Source organism: Theropithecus gelada, chromosome 15, assembly GCF_003255815.1.
Source record: "Theropithecus gelada isolate Dixy chromosome 15, Tgel_1.0, whole genome shotgun sequence".
NCBI lineage: Eukaryota > Metazoa > Chordata > Mammalia > Primates > Cercopithecidae > Theropithecus > Theropithecus gelada.
Window position 1 is genome coordinate 90,830,373 of NC_037683.1, and position 17,040 is coordinate 90,847,412.

At 37.8% G+C, this 17,040-nt stretch overlaps 1 protein-coding gene across 2 annotated transcripts in view; it reads left to right on the forward strand.

The window, feature by feature from the left end:
* VPS13A (vacuolar protein sorting 13 homolog A) overlaps positions 1–16,482 on the forward strand; it is a 246,679-nt gene extending 230,197 nt beyond the window's left edge. For both annotated transcript variants that reach the window (XM_025360006.1, XM_025360007.1), the window contains 4 exons: positions 2,760–2,845; positions 5,716–5,839; positions 7,346–7,420; positions 15,079–16,482. In XM_025360006.1, coding sequence (XP_025215791.1) covers positions 2,760–2,845; positions 5,716–5,839; positions 7,346–7,420; positions 15,079–15,129 — 336 coding nt within the window. In that variant the 3' untranslated portion in view covers positions 15,130–16,482. The remainder of the gene's footprint in view (positions 1–2,759; positions 2,846–5,715; positions 5,840–7,345; positions 7,421–15,078) is intronic.
* The last annotated feature ends 558 nt before the right edge of the window (positions 16,483–17,040 follow it).

Consider the following 17,040-nt stretch of genomic DNA (forward strand, 5'->3'; position numbering starts at 1 on the left):
TTGCATTTTCCTGATTTTGAGTTATAGTGAATATTTTCTCATGTTTATCAGTCAGATATTGTTTGTTTTTTGCTGAACTACCTGTTCATATTCTTCATACATTTTTCTACTGCTTTACTCATTATTTTCTGTCGGTTTCTTCAAATTGCTAGAATTGTCTATTTTGAAATTGACTCACTCTCTCTGTATTGACAAATATTTTCCCAAATTGTCCTTTGAGTTTTGTGTTATTTTACTTAATTACTGTTTATTTGCTTATCGTTTTGCCATTCAGTAGTGGTTAAGTTCTATGTACTTAACAATTTTTTATGTTGTGTTTTATGGACTTTGCTATATTTTGGCCTTTCCCACTTCAAGATTATTAAAATATTATTTTTTCTAGTACTTTTATAGTCGTTTTGTATACTTAAATCATTGATCCATGTAGAATTGATTCGGTATATACAGAGAAGGATACAGCTTTAGCCAATGAGTTACTTAAAACACCATTTATTTGATAATGCATGTATTTACCCACTGATTTGAAGTGCTGTCTTGATTTAATAAATTTCTGTAATTGGATAGGATTTTATAATGTCCTATATGCATATGGTCAGTTTCTGCAATCTGTATTCTTTCCTTTGATATGTCTGCATATACTTTACCAGCACCAAACTGTTTCACTACTGCAGCTTTATAAATTGCGTTAATGTCTGCTAGAGTAGCTCTTCTCATTCTTCTTTCATAATTTACTGGATATTACCACATATTTTTCCTAGATAAGTTTTAGTATAATTTTGACAAATCACATTTTACCTCCTACCCCGTGCTCCAAAAACCACCATCTTGGGATCACATGAAGAGAGTGTGTGTGTGTGTGTGTATGTGTGTGTGTGTGTGTGTGTGTGTGAAAATTAGGAGTCAATAACATCTTTATTATGATAATTTTTTATGTCCAAGAATAAGATATGGATTTCCATTTTCAAAATTTCTTTTACTCCCCTGAATACAGTGGTATGGCTTTTATCACCTGTATTCTGCACATTATTTACTAAACTTATGGGTAAATATTTATCTTTTTTATTACCCTTGTAAACAGGATTTGTTTCTCTTCCATTTCCAAATTGATTACTGGGTTTTGTGTGCTTGGCTTTTCCAAATGTACTGTCATTCACAAATAATTTCTACTCATGATGCTTCTTCCTCTTAATAATTTATATTGCTTAAAACATAGTTCATTTCATCTAAGTTTTCAAAATTACTTGCATAATTTATAAATTATCTAATACAGTAGTCCTATCATATCCACAATTGCTTTCTGCAGTTTCAGTTACCCTTGGCCAACCATGGTTGGAAAATATTAAATGGGAAATTTCAGAAATAAACCTTCATATACCTTTTATTACAGTATAATTGTTCTATTTTATTATTGGTTATTAGTCTCTTACTGTGCCTAATTTATAAATTAAACTTTATCATAGGTATGTATATATAGGAGAAACCATAGAATATATGTAGGGCTCAGTGCTGTCTGTGGTTTCAGGTACCCACTGGAGGTCTAGGAACATATCCCCCTGCAGATAAGGGGGAACAACTGTAATTCATGTTAATTGTTTTCTGAATCTGTATTTATGTCCCTTTTTCATTTGTAATACAAAGTATTTGTGTTTATTTGCCCTACCTACTACAGTAAATAGTAAAGATATTCTTTTCCTCAATATTTTATAATCATTGAATTTAGAAACTTCTTCCATGCAATTAATCTGTATGACTCATCCTGCTATTTTAGTTTTTTTTTTTTAACTTCTTTCTCAGATAAAAATGAAAATACCAACTTTTTATACCAAGATCATCATGAAGTTACTTCTTAGCTTTCTTCTAAGCTAAATCACTTTAGTTTTTTGGTACAGCTTCAAGGAACACAATTTTCTAAAACCTTTATATCCTCTCTTGGATTTCTTCATGGTTTTTCACATTTTGGCTAAATTCACAACATGCCTCTTCTTGAGGGATCTTAGTCATAATTACATTGCTTGCCTTGCCTGTAAAAATAGTAGGCTAGCCTGCTATATACTTTAAATAGCTAAAGTAACTCCATCCTCAGAGCAAATATTACTGAAAATAGAATTGAAAATGATAACTCTGTTTTCTTCATATGGTTATATTTACATTTTTGAAGCAAACAATTGTTAATAAACAGTGTCATGGATAGACAGTGTTTCAACAGTCTTGAAAATAAAGATTGTTTCAAAGGCTAAGTAAGCCTTGGGGTCCCTGTTTGTCTAGAAACTCTCTGCTCTTTATTTTTTAACGAGTTGTGAGATGGACAAAGAAAAGCATGTTTGTAAGATATATACGGAATGTCTAGGGCAAGGCAGAAGCTAATAAGTAATTTATGTGATGCATATGTTTATATATGTGTTAGTATTTACATGTGTTTTTGTACAAATATTAAATACTAATATATTTTCCAATATAAAGTCACCGTAATAGTTAAATACCTCATTAGATTGAATTTAAACTTTGTAAGATAACATCAGCTTCTAAAAGTCTAGCAGTAAAGGTTGGCATTGCTGCAACCGAGTAATCTTAAATAAAGTAGTGCAAGTAGATGCTTTTAAAAAGGAAACAGCAGTGATTTTACAAATAATGAAATCCGTTTTCTGTATGTCCATGGTTTGCCCCATTGAGAAATGGTTCTTAGAGGACTATAAGGCATTGTTTGCATTACAGTAGGAATATTACCAATTTTCTCATTGTCTCTCACTTTTTTCTTTTAGGTCATGGAAAATGGAAGATTTGCAAAATACAAATATTTTACCCACGTCATGATCAATAAGACAGATATGCTAATGATAACCAGACGGTAACTTCCTTTCTTTCTCTTATGTAATTTGATAAGGGGTTAACTGGCAGCCACTCATGCGGTGAAGATCTGTTATTCATCTTTTGTTCCATATAGCCACAGTGATTCTTGGGTCCTCTTGCTCCACAAGCCTAACTCCCTAAACGTTACATAAATGTCCTGCATAGCTTTGTGCATGCATACAGATAAACACAGTCATGCACAGACACAAATATTTTCGTATTTCTTTCAGCCAATTCAGACGGATGCAGAAATTCCATAAAACTGTCCTCTTAAAAGTAAGCTTTCTTCTCGCTGAAAAAGTGTACAATTTTAGGTTATCCCAGAAGTCAGCAGTCCTCTGATAGTATCTGTTTGTTAGAATACATACAGATTAACGTAAGTGGATATACTGGTAGAAGCAGATAAAATTTTAGGTGGATACTACAGCGACTTCTTCAAATAGACAGTGGAGGGGTACATGCAAAAATACACAGTGGCATAGCCTCAGAGGGGCAAGTGTACAGGAGTCATCGTTAAACTAGGGAAGGAATGAGCAAGTGCATTAGTAAGATGGCAGTCTCTGGGTGGTGGAGAGTGAAAATACGGCCAGTGGGGAGAAGTTAGAGCTAAATAGAAATGAATTGTCAATCTATGGTTTTGTTCACTATTGAAAGGTAAAGTTATATGAACATTGTGTTGGTTCAAGGTGACTACGAAGCAGTCACTTTTAATGTTGTAATCTCAATTTCTGAATCTAAAATGTATAGCTCTATTTTAATTTTCTTATTTAAAAAGTAACACCAAGTGGAAAACTTCCACAATATTAGAAATTATACCTGTAAAAAGTAAGTCTTCATTCCACCCCAGATATTAGTTCCTCTGTTCCCTTCCAAGAGGCAGCCCATTTTTTACTTGTTTCCTTTGTATCCTTCTTGAAATAGTCTATGCCTCTACAGGTAGACATACACGCATATTTTAATGCAGATGAAAGTCTCTTATACATAGCATTATGTACTTAGTTTTAATTTTTCACTTGAGATCTATATTTTGAAGGTTATTACATGTCAACATATGGAGATCTTAATTTGTAAATTCCTGCCTAATATTTATTTAGGAGTATGTACTAATTTACCTGTAACTTGTTTCTAGACTTTTGTAATTGCAGACATTGCTTCGGCAATCATTTTTGCTCATAAAAATTTTCCATCATGTTTTTAGTAACTCACTTTCCCATTGACTAAAGGAAAGGTAACTAATCAGCATTAAGCAAAATCAGTTGCAAAGTTTGGTTCCAAATCTTGCAACATTTTAAAAGCTTTTTTTTCCTCAATGCCGTGAACCTCCTTTAGATGAGGCCACAGTGCCTTGACAGAGTAAGGGAAGTGAATTAGTTGTAGTTGAATAAAACATGATGGTTATACTTGGGATTCCCTTTCCAAGTTTCGGGTTTGAGGATAAAAGGATCTTTGAATGAGGACTGGGAATAGCTACTACATTGGCCAGTTGTCTGTGATTTTTCACATGGTTGGAGATGTCCTGGAGCACCACTGGGTTTGCTCCATCAGCTCCCGTAATCCAGGATTGGTAAAGGAGGGGAACAGGGACAGAAGATGGAAGTGAGAGATATAAATCCTGGCTAGCTTTCTCCTTTTCCATCCTAGCCAGGAGCCAGATGTTTCTTTAACTCAATCTAATAGAAACCTCTGGTTGCACCTACTATTGATGTTTCAATCAGAAGGAAAAATTAAGAAGAAAAACATTTGAAGGAAGGATTGAATAGACTTCTTATAGACAGAAGGTTTTTTCATTTCTTGGTTTCTTTCTTCAAAATGGGAAAACAAGAATGTATTTAAAAATTAGAATGATGCTTTTTGAAGTCTTCCTCTAAAATTGGCAGTAATGGGACTTGATTTTACTTGTGAACATTCCAAGGCCCTCAGTATGATGATTCTGTTCAACATGGTTAGAAAAGCTTCTGTCTGATGTAGTTGGGAAATACATTACATGGAGCCTTAGAAATGAAAGTATTTATTCTAATGCATTAGTTATATGAAAGTTTCTCCAAATACTGGCTGATAATTGGTTCTGTAAATGTATCCTGTTTCTTATGACGTGCCTTACATATTTGATTTTATAAGTGCTTCAGTTTTTCTAAATATGTTGTGCTATAAATTTCCCATTGAGCATTATGTTAGCTGCATCCCACAACTTTTATGTTGTATTTTCATTCTCATTCTGTTCAAAATATTTTCTAATTTCCTTTGAGATTCTTTGACTCCTGGATTATTTGGAAGTGTTACTTGTGTTTATAAATACTATTGTTATCTTTTTGTTTTGGTTTCTAGTTTAGTTCTGTTATGATCTGAGAACACACTTTATGGTTTCAGTTCTTTTTATTTTTTTTTTTTACTTTTTTAAAATTTTATTTTATTTCATTTTATTTTGAGGCAGAGTCTTTCTCTGTCGCCCAGGCTCGAGTGCAGTGGTGCGATCTCAGCTCACTGCAAGCTCTGCCTCCTGGATTCACGCCGTTCTCCATTCTCTTGCCTCAGCCTCCCGAGTAGCTGGGACTATGCAGGCTCCCACCACCATGCCCGGCTAATTTTTTTGTATTTTTGGTAGAGACAGGGTTTCACCATGTTAGCCAGGCTGGTCTCGATCTCCTGACCTCGTGATTTGCCCGCCTCAGCCTCCCAAAGTGCTGGGATTACAGGCATGAGCCTGTGCGCCCGGCCCCTCAGTTCTTTTAAATTCATTAAGAATATAGAATTTAGTCTATGTTGATGAATATTGCATTTGCACTTGAGATTCATTCGTATCCTGTTGTTATTGGCTATAAGTGCCTCAATTTTAAAGCGAATTCTGTTTTTTTGTTTTTGTTTTTGCAGTGGTGTATTGTTTGTAACAAAGGGAACATTTGGACAGCTCACGTGTGAGTGGCAGTATAGCTTTGATGAGTTTACCAAAGAGCCATTCATTGTTCATGGGAGAAGATTGCGCATTGAAGCAAAGGTATGTTGAGTAGATTTATTTGTTGAAAACTTGGAACTGAAAATAATGCTTTGAAATCGTCCTTTTTATTTGTACAGTGCTCTACCTCTTTTATAGATGTCACCTTCTCTTGGTATGGCTTTCCTTTAATACCTGCTATCTTACCCAGGCTTAAAGAAAAAAAAAAACTAGGCCAAGAAAAACTGTGCTTTCTGTGCTATTGCACTGACAATAACATTCCTGGGCCCTCGTTGTATGTTCAGTAACAGAACCCCACCTTCCCACATATGAAATAATGGGTAGTGGCTATTAGCCTGTACTCCAGTCCATATTGCTTTCCTGGCTTTTTATTTTTCCCTTTCTAACATTAATACTTTCTCTTATCTCTTTGATTTCTTCCCTTTCCACCTCTTCATGAGACCTCATATCTACAATTCTACAATCATTCTGTTTTTTGAGACAGTCCCTTGCCCTGTTGCCCAGGCTGGAGCACAGTGGCGCTCTTGGCTCACTGCAACCTCCGCCTCCCAGATTCAAGCAATTCTCCTGCCTCAGCCTCCTGAGTAGCTGGGACTACAGGCATGTGCCACCATGCCAGACTAATTTTTGTATTTTTAGTACAGATAGTGTTTCACCAGGTTGGCCAGTCTGGTCTTGAATTCCTGGGTCCAAGCGATCTGCCTGCCTCAGCCTCCCAAAGTGCTGTGATTATAGACATGAGCCACTGCGCCCAGCCTTATCCTTTTTTTTTAAATTAGAAGAAGCTAGTTTCTTCTAGTGTCCATATTTGCATGGATAGTTGAATTACTTACAGAACATGTTAGACTAGCATGTGTGTATATTTTTAAGCTGGATTCACTCATGATTCTATGGCCAGATAACAACTGTGTCAGAAAAAACTGTGTTTGGAGAGGAAAAACAGTGGCACTACTCCCCGACTTACCTCCTTCCCATCCTTTATGTCAACCCTTTATGGCTTTAGCAATTGAAATATCACCTTAAGCTTTTTAACTTAGGTTTAGTGATAATGGTTGTGTTATTAATAGAATGTAGTCTTTTTTTCTATTGGTTTTGATTCTTCTTGGTTCTTCATTCTTGTCTTTTTTAAAGTGCATGATTTGTGTAGATGAATACTTTAGGCATGCAGTAATAAAGCTTTGTGGCATTTCTTTTTTTTGAGATGGAGTCTCAGTCTGTCGCCCAGGCTGGAGTGCAGTGGCGCGATATCAGCTCACTGCACGCTCCGCCTCCTGGGTTCACACCTTTCTCCTGCCTCAGCCTCCCGAGTAGCTGGGACTACAGCGCCTGCCACCACGCCCGGCTAATTTTTTTGTATCTTTAGTAGAGACAGGGTTTCACCGTGTTAGCCAGGATAGTCTCGATCTCCTGACTTCATGATCTGCCCACCTCAACCTCCCAAAGTGCTGAGATTACAGGCGTGAGCCACCATGCCTGGCCTGTGGCATTTCTTTATGGATTTTTACAACCAGATTTTCTTTTTAATGAATTTATATATTCTGTTTATAGGAACGAGTGAAGTCTGTATTTCATGCCAGAGAGTTTGGAAAAATAATTAACTTCAAGACCCCAGAGGATGCCAGGGTAAATATAATAAATCTTTTATTTAAAAAGATAGGAGCTGCTCACTCCAAAACCATGTAAGTGCACTATTTTTTAAGGTAGATACATTTTGTTTCAGAATTTTTGTTTGTTTTGCTTTTGTGTTTTGACAGGTTTTAGTATATATAACCAGGTAATATTTTCCCTACTTTTTTTTTTTTTTTTTTTTTTACTGGATTCAATTCAGCATACCCGCTTGCTTTTCAAACCAGAATATTCCATCTTACTTTAAATGCTAACTATAATTTTTTAATTAAAAAACAAAAATTATTTTTAGTGTTAATCCATCAGCTCCAGCAGGAAAGTATAACCCCACATTGTTGATTTTTCTACTGCATAGCTACCGTGATTTTTTAAAAAGTTGCCATAGCATGACACAGACCAAAAGGAGCCAAGCCCGACAGAAAATCCAAGTTTGAATACTGATTCTGTCCTCCTTGACTATAGAATCTTGGACATCCAGAGAAGGCTACTGGATTCAGTTATCTTTCCCTATCTTAGGGCTATCTTAGTAGGCTCTTCTTTTGTTTTGGTGGGCGGGGGGGCTTAAATCAGTTTTTTTTTTTTTAATTATACTTTCGGTTCTAGGGTACATGTACACAATGTGCAGGTTTGTTACATATGTATGCATGTGCCATGTGGGTGTGCTGCACCCATCAACTCGTCATTTACATCAGGTATAACTCCCAATGCCATCCCTCCTCCCTCCCCCTTCCCCCCTCCCCACAATAGGCCCCGGTGTGTGATGTTCCCCTTCCCATGTCCAAGTGATCTCATTGTTCAATTCCCACCTATGAGTGAGAACATGCGGTGTTTGGTTTTCTGTTCTTGTGATAGTTTGCTAAGAATAATGGTTTCCAGCTGCATCCACGTCCCTACAAAGGACACAAACTCATCCTTTTTTATGGCTGCAGAGTATTCCATGGTGTATATGTGCCACATTTTCTTAATCCAGTCTGTCACTGATGGACATTTAGGTTGATTCCAAGTCTTTGCTATTGTGAATAGTGCTGCAGTAAACATACATGTGCATGTGTCTTTATAGCAGCATGATTTATAATCCTTTGGGTATATACCCAGTAATGGGATGGCTGGGTCCTATGGTATTTCTAGTTCTAGATCCTTGAGGAATCGCCATACTGTTTTCCACAATGGTTGAACTAGTTTACAATCCCACCAACAGTGTAAAAATGTTCCTGTTTCTCCACATCCTCTCCAGCATCTGTTATTTCTGACTTTTTAATGATCGCCATTCTAACTGGTGTGAGATGGTATCTCATTGTGGTTTTGATTTGCATTTCTCTGATGGCCAGTGATGATGAGCATTTCTTCATGTGTCTGTTGGCTGTATGAATGTCTTCTTTTGAGAAATGTCTGTTCATATCCTTTGCCTACTTTTTAATGGGGTCGTTTGTTTTTTTCTTGTAAATTTGTTTGAGTTCTTTGTAGGTTCTGGATATTAGCCCTTTGTCAGATGAGTAGATTGCAAAAATTTTCTCCCATTCTGTAGGTTGCCTGTTCACTCTGATGGTAGCTTATTTTGCTGTGCAGAAGCTCTTTAGTTTAATTAGATCCCATTTGTCATTTTGGCTTTTGTTGCCGGTGCTTTTGGTGTTTTAGACATGAAGTCCTTGCCCATGCCTATGTCCTGAATGGTATTACCTAGGTTTTCTTCTAGGGTTTTTATGGTATTAGGTCTAACATTTAAGTCTCTAATCCATCTTGAATTAATTTTCATATAAGGAGTAAGGAAAAGATCCAGCTTCAGCTTTCTACTTATGGCTAGCCAATTGTCCCAGCACCATTTATTAAATAGGGAATCCTTTCCCCATTTCTTGTTTTTGTCAGGTTTGTCAAAGATCAGATGGCTGTAGATGTGTGGTATTATTTCTGAGGGCTGTGTTCTGTTCCATTGGTCTGTATCTCTGTTTTGGTACCAGTAGCATGCTGTTTTGGCTACTGTAGCCTTGTAGTATAGTTTGAAGTCAGGTAGCGTGATGCCTCCAGCTTTGCTCTTTTGGCTTAGGATTGTCTTGGCAATGCAGGCTCTTTTTTGGTTCCATATGAACTTTAAAGCAGTTTTTTCCAATTCTGTGAAGAAAGTCATTGGTAGGTTAATGGGGATGGCATTGAATCTATAAATTACCTTGGGCAGTATGGCCATTTTCACAATATTGATTCTTCCTATCCATGAGCATGGTATGTTCTTCCATTTGTTTGTGTCCTTTTTTATTTCACTGAGCAGTGGTTTGTAGTTCTCCTTGAAGAGGTCCTTTATATCCCTTGTAAGTTGGATTCCTAGGTATTTTATTCTTTGAAGCTATTGTGAATGGGAGTTCATTCATGATTTGGCTCTCTGTCTGTTACTGGTGTATAAGAATGCTTGTGATTTTTTTTTTATTATTATTATACTTTAAGTTCTAGGGTACATGTGCATAACGTGCAGGTTTGTTACATATGTATACTTGTGCCATGTTGGTGTGCTGCACCCATCAACTCGTCAGCACCCATCAACTCGTCATTTACGTCAGGTATAACTCCCAATGCAATCCCTCCTCCCTCCCCGCTCCCCATGATAGGCCCCGGTGTGTGATGTTCCCCTTCCCGAGTCCAAGTGATCTCATTGTTCAGTTCTCACCTATGAGTGAGAACATGCGGTGTTTGGTTTTCTGTTCTTGCGATAGTTTGCTAAGAATGATGGTTTCCAGCTGCATCCATGTCCCTACAAAGGACACAAACTCATCCTTTTTTATGGCTGCATAGTATTCCATGGTGTATATGTGCTACATTTTCTTAATCCAGTCTGTCACTGATGGACATTTGGGTTGATTCCAAGTCTTTGCTATTGTGAATAGTGCCGCAATAAACATACGTGTCCATGTGTCTTTATAGCAGCATGATTTATAATCCTTTGGGTATATACCCAGTAATGGGATGGCTGGATCATATGGTACATCTAGTTCTAGATCTTTGAGGAATCGCCATACTGTTTTCCATAATGGTTGAACTAGTTTACAGTCCCACCAACAGTGTAAAAGTGTTCCTATTTCTCCACATCCTCTCCAGCACCTATTGTTTCCTGACTTTTTAATGATCCCCATTCTAACTGGTGTGAGATGGTATCTCATTGTGATTTTGATTTGCATTTCTCTGATGGCCAGTGATGATGAGCATTTTTTCATGTGTCTGTTGGCTGTATGAATGTCTTCTTTTGAGAAATGCTTATGATTTTTGCACATTAATTTTGTATCCTGAAACTTTGCTGAAGTTGCTTATCAGCTTAAGGAGATTTTGGGCTGAGACAATGGGGTTTTCTAAATATACAATCATGTCATCTGCAAACAGGGACAATTTGACTTCTTCTTTTCCTAACTGAATGCCCTTTCTTTCTCTTGCCTGATTGCCCTAGCCAGAACTTCCAACACTATGTTGAATAGGAGTGGTGAGAGAGGGCATCCCTATCTTGTGCCAGTTTTCAAAGGAAATGCTTCCAGTTTTTGCCCATTCAGTATAATATTGGCTGTAGGTTTGTCATAAATAGCTCTTACTATTTTGAGATACGTTCCATCAATACCGAATTTATTGAGAGTTTTTAGCATGAAGGGCCGTTGAATTTTGTCAAAGGTCTTTTCTGCATCTATTGAGATAATCATGTGGTTTTTGTCTTTGGTTCTGTTTATTGATTTGCGTATGTTGAACCAGCCTTGCATCCCAGGGATGAAGCCCACTTGATCATGGTGGATAAGCTTTTTGATGTGCTGCTAGATTCGGTTTGCCAGTATTTTATTGAGGATTTTTGCATCGATGTTCATCAGGGATATGGTCTAAAATTCTCTTTTTTTTTTTGTTGTGTCTCTGCCAGGCTTTGGTATCAGGATGATGTTGGCCTCATAAAATGAGTTAGGGAGGATTCCCTCTTTTTCTGTTGATTGGAATAGTTTCAGAAGGAATGGCACCAGCTCCTGCTTGTACCTTTGGTAGAATTCGGCTGTGAATCCGTCTGGTCCTGGACTTTTTTTGGTTGGTAGGCTATTAATTATTGCCTCAATTTCAGAACCTGCTATTGGTCTATTCAGGGATTCAGCTTCTTCCTGGTTTAGTCTTGGGAGAGTGTAAGTGTCCAGGAACTTACCCATTTCTTCTAGGTTTTCTAGTTTATTTGCCTAGAGGTGTTTATAGTATTCTCTGATGGTAGCTTGTATTTCTGTGGAGTCAGTGGTTATATTCCCTTTATCATTTTTTATTGCATCTATTTGATTCTTCTCTCTTTTCTTTTTTATTAGTCTTGCTAGTGGTCTATCAATTTTGTTGATCTTTTCAAAAAACCAGCTCCTAGATTCATTGATTTTTTTGGAGGGTTTTTTGTGTCTCTGTCTCCTTCAGTTCTGCTCTGATCTTAGTTGTTTCTTGCCTTCTGCTAGCTTTTCAATGTGTGCTCTTGCTTCTCTAGTTCTTTTAATTGTGATGTTAGGGTGTCAATTTTAGATCTTTCCAGCTTTCTCTTGTGGGCATTTAGTGCTATAAATTTCCCTCTACACACTGCTTTAAATGTGTCCCAGAGATTCTGGTATGTTGTATCTTTGTTCTCATTGATTTCAAAGAACATCTTTATTTCTGCCTTCATTTCATTATGTACCCAGTAGTCATTCAGGAGCTGGTTGTTCAGTTTCCATGTAGTTGAGCGGTTTTGATTGAGTTTCTTAGTCCTGAGTTCTAGTTTGATTGCACTGTGGTCTGAGAGAGTTTGTTATAATTTCTGTTCTTTTACATTTGCTGAGGAGTGCTTTACTTCCAACTATGTGGTCAATTTTGGAATAAGTGCAATGTGGTGCTGAGAAGAATGTATATTCTGTTGATTTGGGGTGGAGAGTTCTGTAGATGTCTATTAGGTCCACTTGGTGCAGAGTTGAGTTCAATTCCTGGATATCCTTGTTAACTTTCTGTCTCGTTGATCTGTCTAATGTTGACAGTGGGGTGTTAAAGTCTCCCATTATTATTGTATGGGAGTCTAAATCTCTTTGTAAGTGCTTTATGAATCTGGGTGCTCATGTATTGGGTGCATATATATGTAGGATAGTTAGCACTTCCTGTTGAATTGATCCCTTTACCATTATGTAATGGCCTTCTTTGTTGCTTTTGATCTTTGATGGTTTAAAGTCTGTTTTATCAGAGACTAGGATTGCAACCCCTGCTTTTTTTTGTTTTCCATTTGCTTGGTATATCTTCCTCCATCCCTTTATTTTGAGCCTATGTATGTCTCTGCATGTGAGATGGGTCTCCTGAATCCAGCAAACTGATGGGTCTTGACTCTATCCAATTTGCCAGTCTGTATCTTTTAATTGGACCATTTAGTCCATTTACATTTAAGGTTAATATTGTTATGTGTGAACTTGATCCTGTCACTGTGATATTAGCTGGTTATTTTGCTCGTTAGTTGATGTAGTTTTTTCCTAGCATCGATGGTCTTTACATTTTGGCATGTTTTTGCAATGGCTGGTACTGGTTGTTCCTTTCCATGGTTAGTGCTTCCTTCAGGGTCTCTTGAAGGGCAGGCCTGGTGGTGACAGAATCTCTAAGCATTTGCTTGTCTGTAAATGATTTTATTTCTCCTTCACTTATGCAACTTAGTTTGGCTGGATATGAAATTCTGGGTTGAAAATTCTTTTCTTTAAGAATGTTGAATATTGGCCCCCACTCTCTTCTGGCTTGTAGAGTTTCTGCCAAGAGATCTGCTGTTAGTCTGATGGGCTTCCCTTTGTGTGTAACCCAACCTTTCTCTCTGGCTGCCCTTAACATTTTTTCCTTCTTTGTGCTGGTTACGTAGTTCCTCCTTCAGGTCTGAGAAGTTTGATCGACTGAAGCCTTCTTCTCTCAACTCGTCAAAATCATTCTCCATCCAGCTTTGTTCCGTTGCTGGTGATGAGCTGCGTTCCTTTGGAGGGGGAGATGCGCTCTGATTTTTTGAATTTCCAGCTTTTCTGCCCTGCGTTTTCCCCATCTTTGTGGTTTTACCTGCCTTTGGTCTTTGATGCTGGTGACGTACTGATGGGGTTTTGATGTGGGTGTCCTTTCTGTTTGTTAGTTTTCCTGCTAACAGTCAGGACCCTCAGCTGCAGATCTGTTGGAGTTTGCTTGAGGACCACTCCAGACCCTGTTTGCCTGGGTATCAGCAGTGGAGGCTGCAGAAGATAGAATATTGCTGAATAGCAAGTGTTGCTGTCGGATTCTTGCTCTGGAAACTTCGTTTCAGAGATGTGCCCAGCCATGTGAGGTGTGAGGTGTCAGTATGCACCTAGTGGGGGATGTCTCCCAGTTAGGCTACTCAGGGGTCAGGGACCCACTTGAGCCAGGCAGTCTGTCCATTCTCAGATCTCAACGTCTGTGCTGGGAGACCCACTGCTCTCTTCAAAGTTGTCAGACAGGGTAATTTACATCTGCAGAGGTTTCTGCTGTTTTTTGTTTAGCTATGCCCTGTCCCCAGAGGAGGAGTCTTCAGAGGCAGGCAGGCCTCCTTGAGCTGTGGTAGGCTCCACCCAGTTCAAGCTTCCCACAGCTTTATCTACTTAAGCCTTAGCAGTGGCGGGTGCCCCTCCCCCAGCCTCACTGCCACCTTGCAGTTAGATCTCAGACTGCTGTGCTAGCAATGAGGGAGGCTCCATGGGCGTGGGACCCTCTGGGCCAGGTGTGGGATACAATCTCCTGGTGTGCCGTTTGCTAAGACCCTTGGTAAAGTGCACTATTAGGTTGGGAGTTACCCGATTTTCCAGGTGTTGTGTGTCTCAGTTTCCCTTGGCTAGGAAAAGGGATTCCCTTCCTTCCCCCTTGTGCTTCCCAGGTGAGGCGATGCCTCGCCCTGCTTCAGCTCTCGCTTGTCGGGCTGCACCAGCTGACCAGCACTGATTGTCCGGCACTCCCCAGTGAGATAAACCCAGTACCTCAGTTGAAAATGCAGAAATCACCCGTCTTCTGTGTCGCTCGCACTGGAAGCTGGAGGCTGGAGCTGTTCCTATTTGGCCATCTTGCTCGGGAACCTAGGCTCTTCTTAAGTTAAAGAGGCACCAACATCTCTGTGAAATATTTGTATGTTAGAATAAGCCCTGTATCACCTCCATGGCCTTGATCTGTCATACATACACAATAATAATAGACATTACTGGTAGAAAGTTTGTGTATTACATTTACATTTTATTTTTGTTATTTCAAATTATTTTAGAATAGAAAATATATTGTAAGGGCACCTAAAATGCTCAAGAATGTCGCTTCTACTACCCTCTCTGGAATTGTACTTATTTCTACTCCATTAGTAGAATCCTATATCTGGATTCATGGAAGTTCATGATATAAAATCAGCACAGATTGGAAGTAATGTTTTTCTCTCAGGCTGGCTCATTTCACTTATTCTGAAGATGAATACCCAAAGACCTTAGAAAAACCGCATTCCTACTATTAAACCAAGTACCATTGTCCCTGAGTCATCTGGGCCATTGAAGTGAATGATCTCTTTTGCAGGATGAATTTTATGTATTGGCTGTCAGTATATACCTAACTAAACTATAAAGCTAACTTCTAAACCTCATTACATTTTGTTTCATTGCAAGTTCACTGAAGTAAGCAAATGTTCCTTTATTTTCCCACCGCAGTGGATCCTTACAAAGCTAGAAGAAGCAAGAGAACCTTCTCCGAGCCTCTGACAGAGAACACTGCCTGAAGACACACAGCAATAAGGAATTACAGCTCCTAGACTGTACCTTTCAAAACCTGTTTGGGAAGCATATTACAGAAATAATTTCAAGTACCCTGTATTTTGGATGATAAAAAAAAAACCAAAAAACAGAATCAGGTAAAACAGCTATGTGATTAAAATATTTCAATTCTTCAGCAATTACCTGGTTTTCTAACTTGAATCATGCATGTATTTATAATTATAATTATTTTGTAAAAGAAGAAAAAATTATGAATCTTAAATATTTGCTCCAAGTTTTTCTCTGTAATGGTGGAGAGGCTGCCCGTAATTCATCTCCACATGGAGCCAAGTTTAATGTTTCTAGTTCACATTTTGAACTTCCATCATGCTTATTTCAGACTCCCTGAGTGATGGGTAAACAATCAAATCAAACATTGCCTCAGTGGTATCAAGAGAACTTTGGTGGTGGTTTCTTCAGAATCATGAAGTTCTTTTTATAGACAAATATTTTGATATTATTTTCCTTATTTTTAATATAAAGGATAGGTTTGAATTATACTTAAAATGCATAGCATGATTATTTAAAACAATCTTTTAAAATACAATTTATAACATAGATTGACGCCTCCCCTTAAGAAAACTTAAAGAAATTAGTATGCTACTCAAAAAAGGAAGTCTCTGAGAACTTTAGGGACTTTGAAATATTTCCTCAAGCGTATTTCATGAGATCTACTTGGTTTATCCAAGTCATGTTTTTAATAGACTGCTAATATCAAAGGAGAATATCTAAAGCCTTAACAATGCCTACTTTCCATTCACTGTTAACATGGAATATACAAAATTCCCAACATCTTAGATACAGTGAATTATGCTTCCAACAGACAGTCCTTCTCATAAGTAAGTGTATGTACCCTGAAATCTAGCCCAATAAGCTGTCCTGTTGCCAACAGATTGAGAATTTCTGGTTTGCTTTCTCTACAGTTATTCAAATGAGAGTCACTCTTCTAAATTTACAGCTCATCACAGAAATCATCAGCTATACATTAGTAAAAATAAGGACATGAGGTTTTCTTTCTTGGTTTTTGTCCAAGATCTTTGCACCTTAATATTAATGGACTGTTTCAGGTAAAAGGGAATGAATGTATGATTGTGAACTATGAAGAGAATGATGCAGGATCCTATTTAGATACTGAATAATACAGAGTATTCAATGCATGTTGTATGTGCCACCAAGTTATTATAAACTGTTTTTGGAATTGAAGACTCTGTATAGTCAATGGTTGTGAAATTCTTCTCAGGCTCCTAAAACCCTTGCTTTGTTGTAAAAGCTAAAATAAACAGCATGCTATATTGTAATTGTTATTTCTTGCTGACCAAATCTACTTAATGCTTCTGATTTCTCTCTGATGACTAAAACACATTGTTTATTCTCAGTAGTTTCTCCCAAAATGCTTTTTGCTCTGCTGAACTTAAATTGAATCAAACCACACGTTTCAAACCACATGAAAGTGTGTTTCCATGTTGACCTTTTTATAAAAAAAAGAAAAAAAAGTGCATATTTTCTCTGTTGCTAAGCTCCTCCAGTTTTGCTTTTGTCAGAATTAAACCTAAGAGTAGAGGTAGTCAGAGAGCTTGCATCAGATTGTCCTCATCCAAAACAAAATACTTCATTACCCTTCCAATGTTATGATTTCACCAGTCTCAGAAAAATTACAGCCCCCTGCCTCCCTGGGTGTAGTGTCGTGAAGCAGAAAAGCCTTACACAAATAGTAAACATAGAAATTCTTCTGGTGTCCTCTGGCAGCCAGCAGGAGTGGGTCTTGTAACTAGTCCACATAGAAAGGATAGTGCCTGTCTTTCTTGTTCCCTTGCCATAAGAATCATGAAATATCTCTTCTTCTTCTTTCCCTGCCACTGG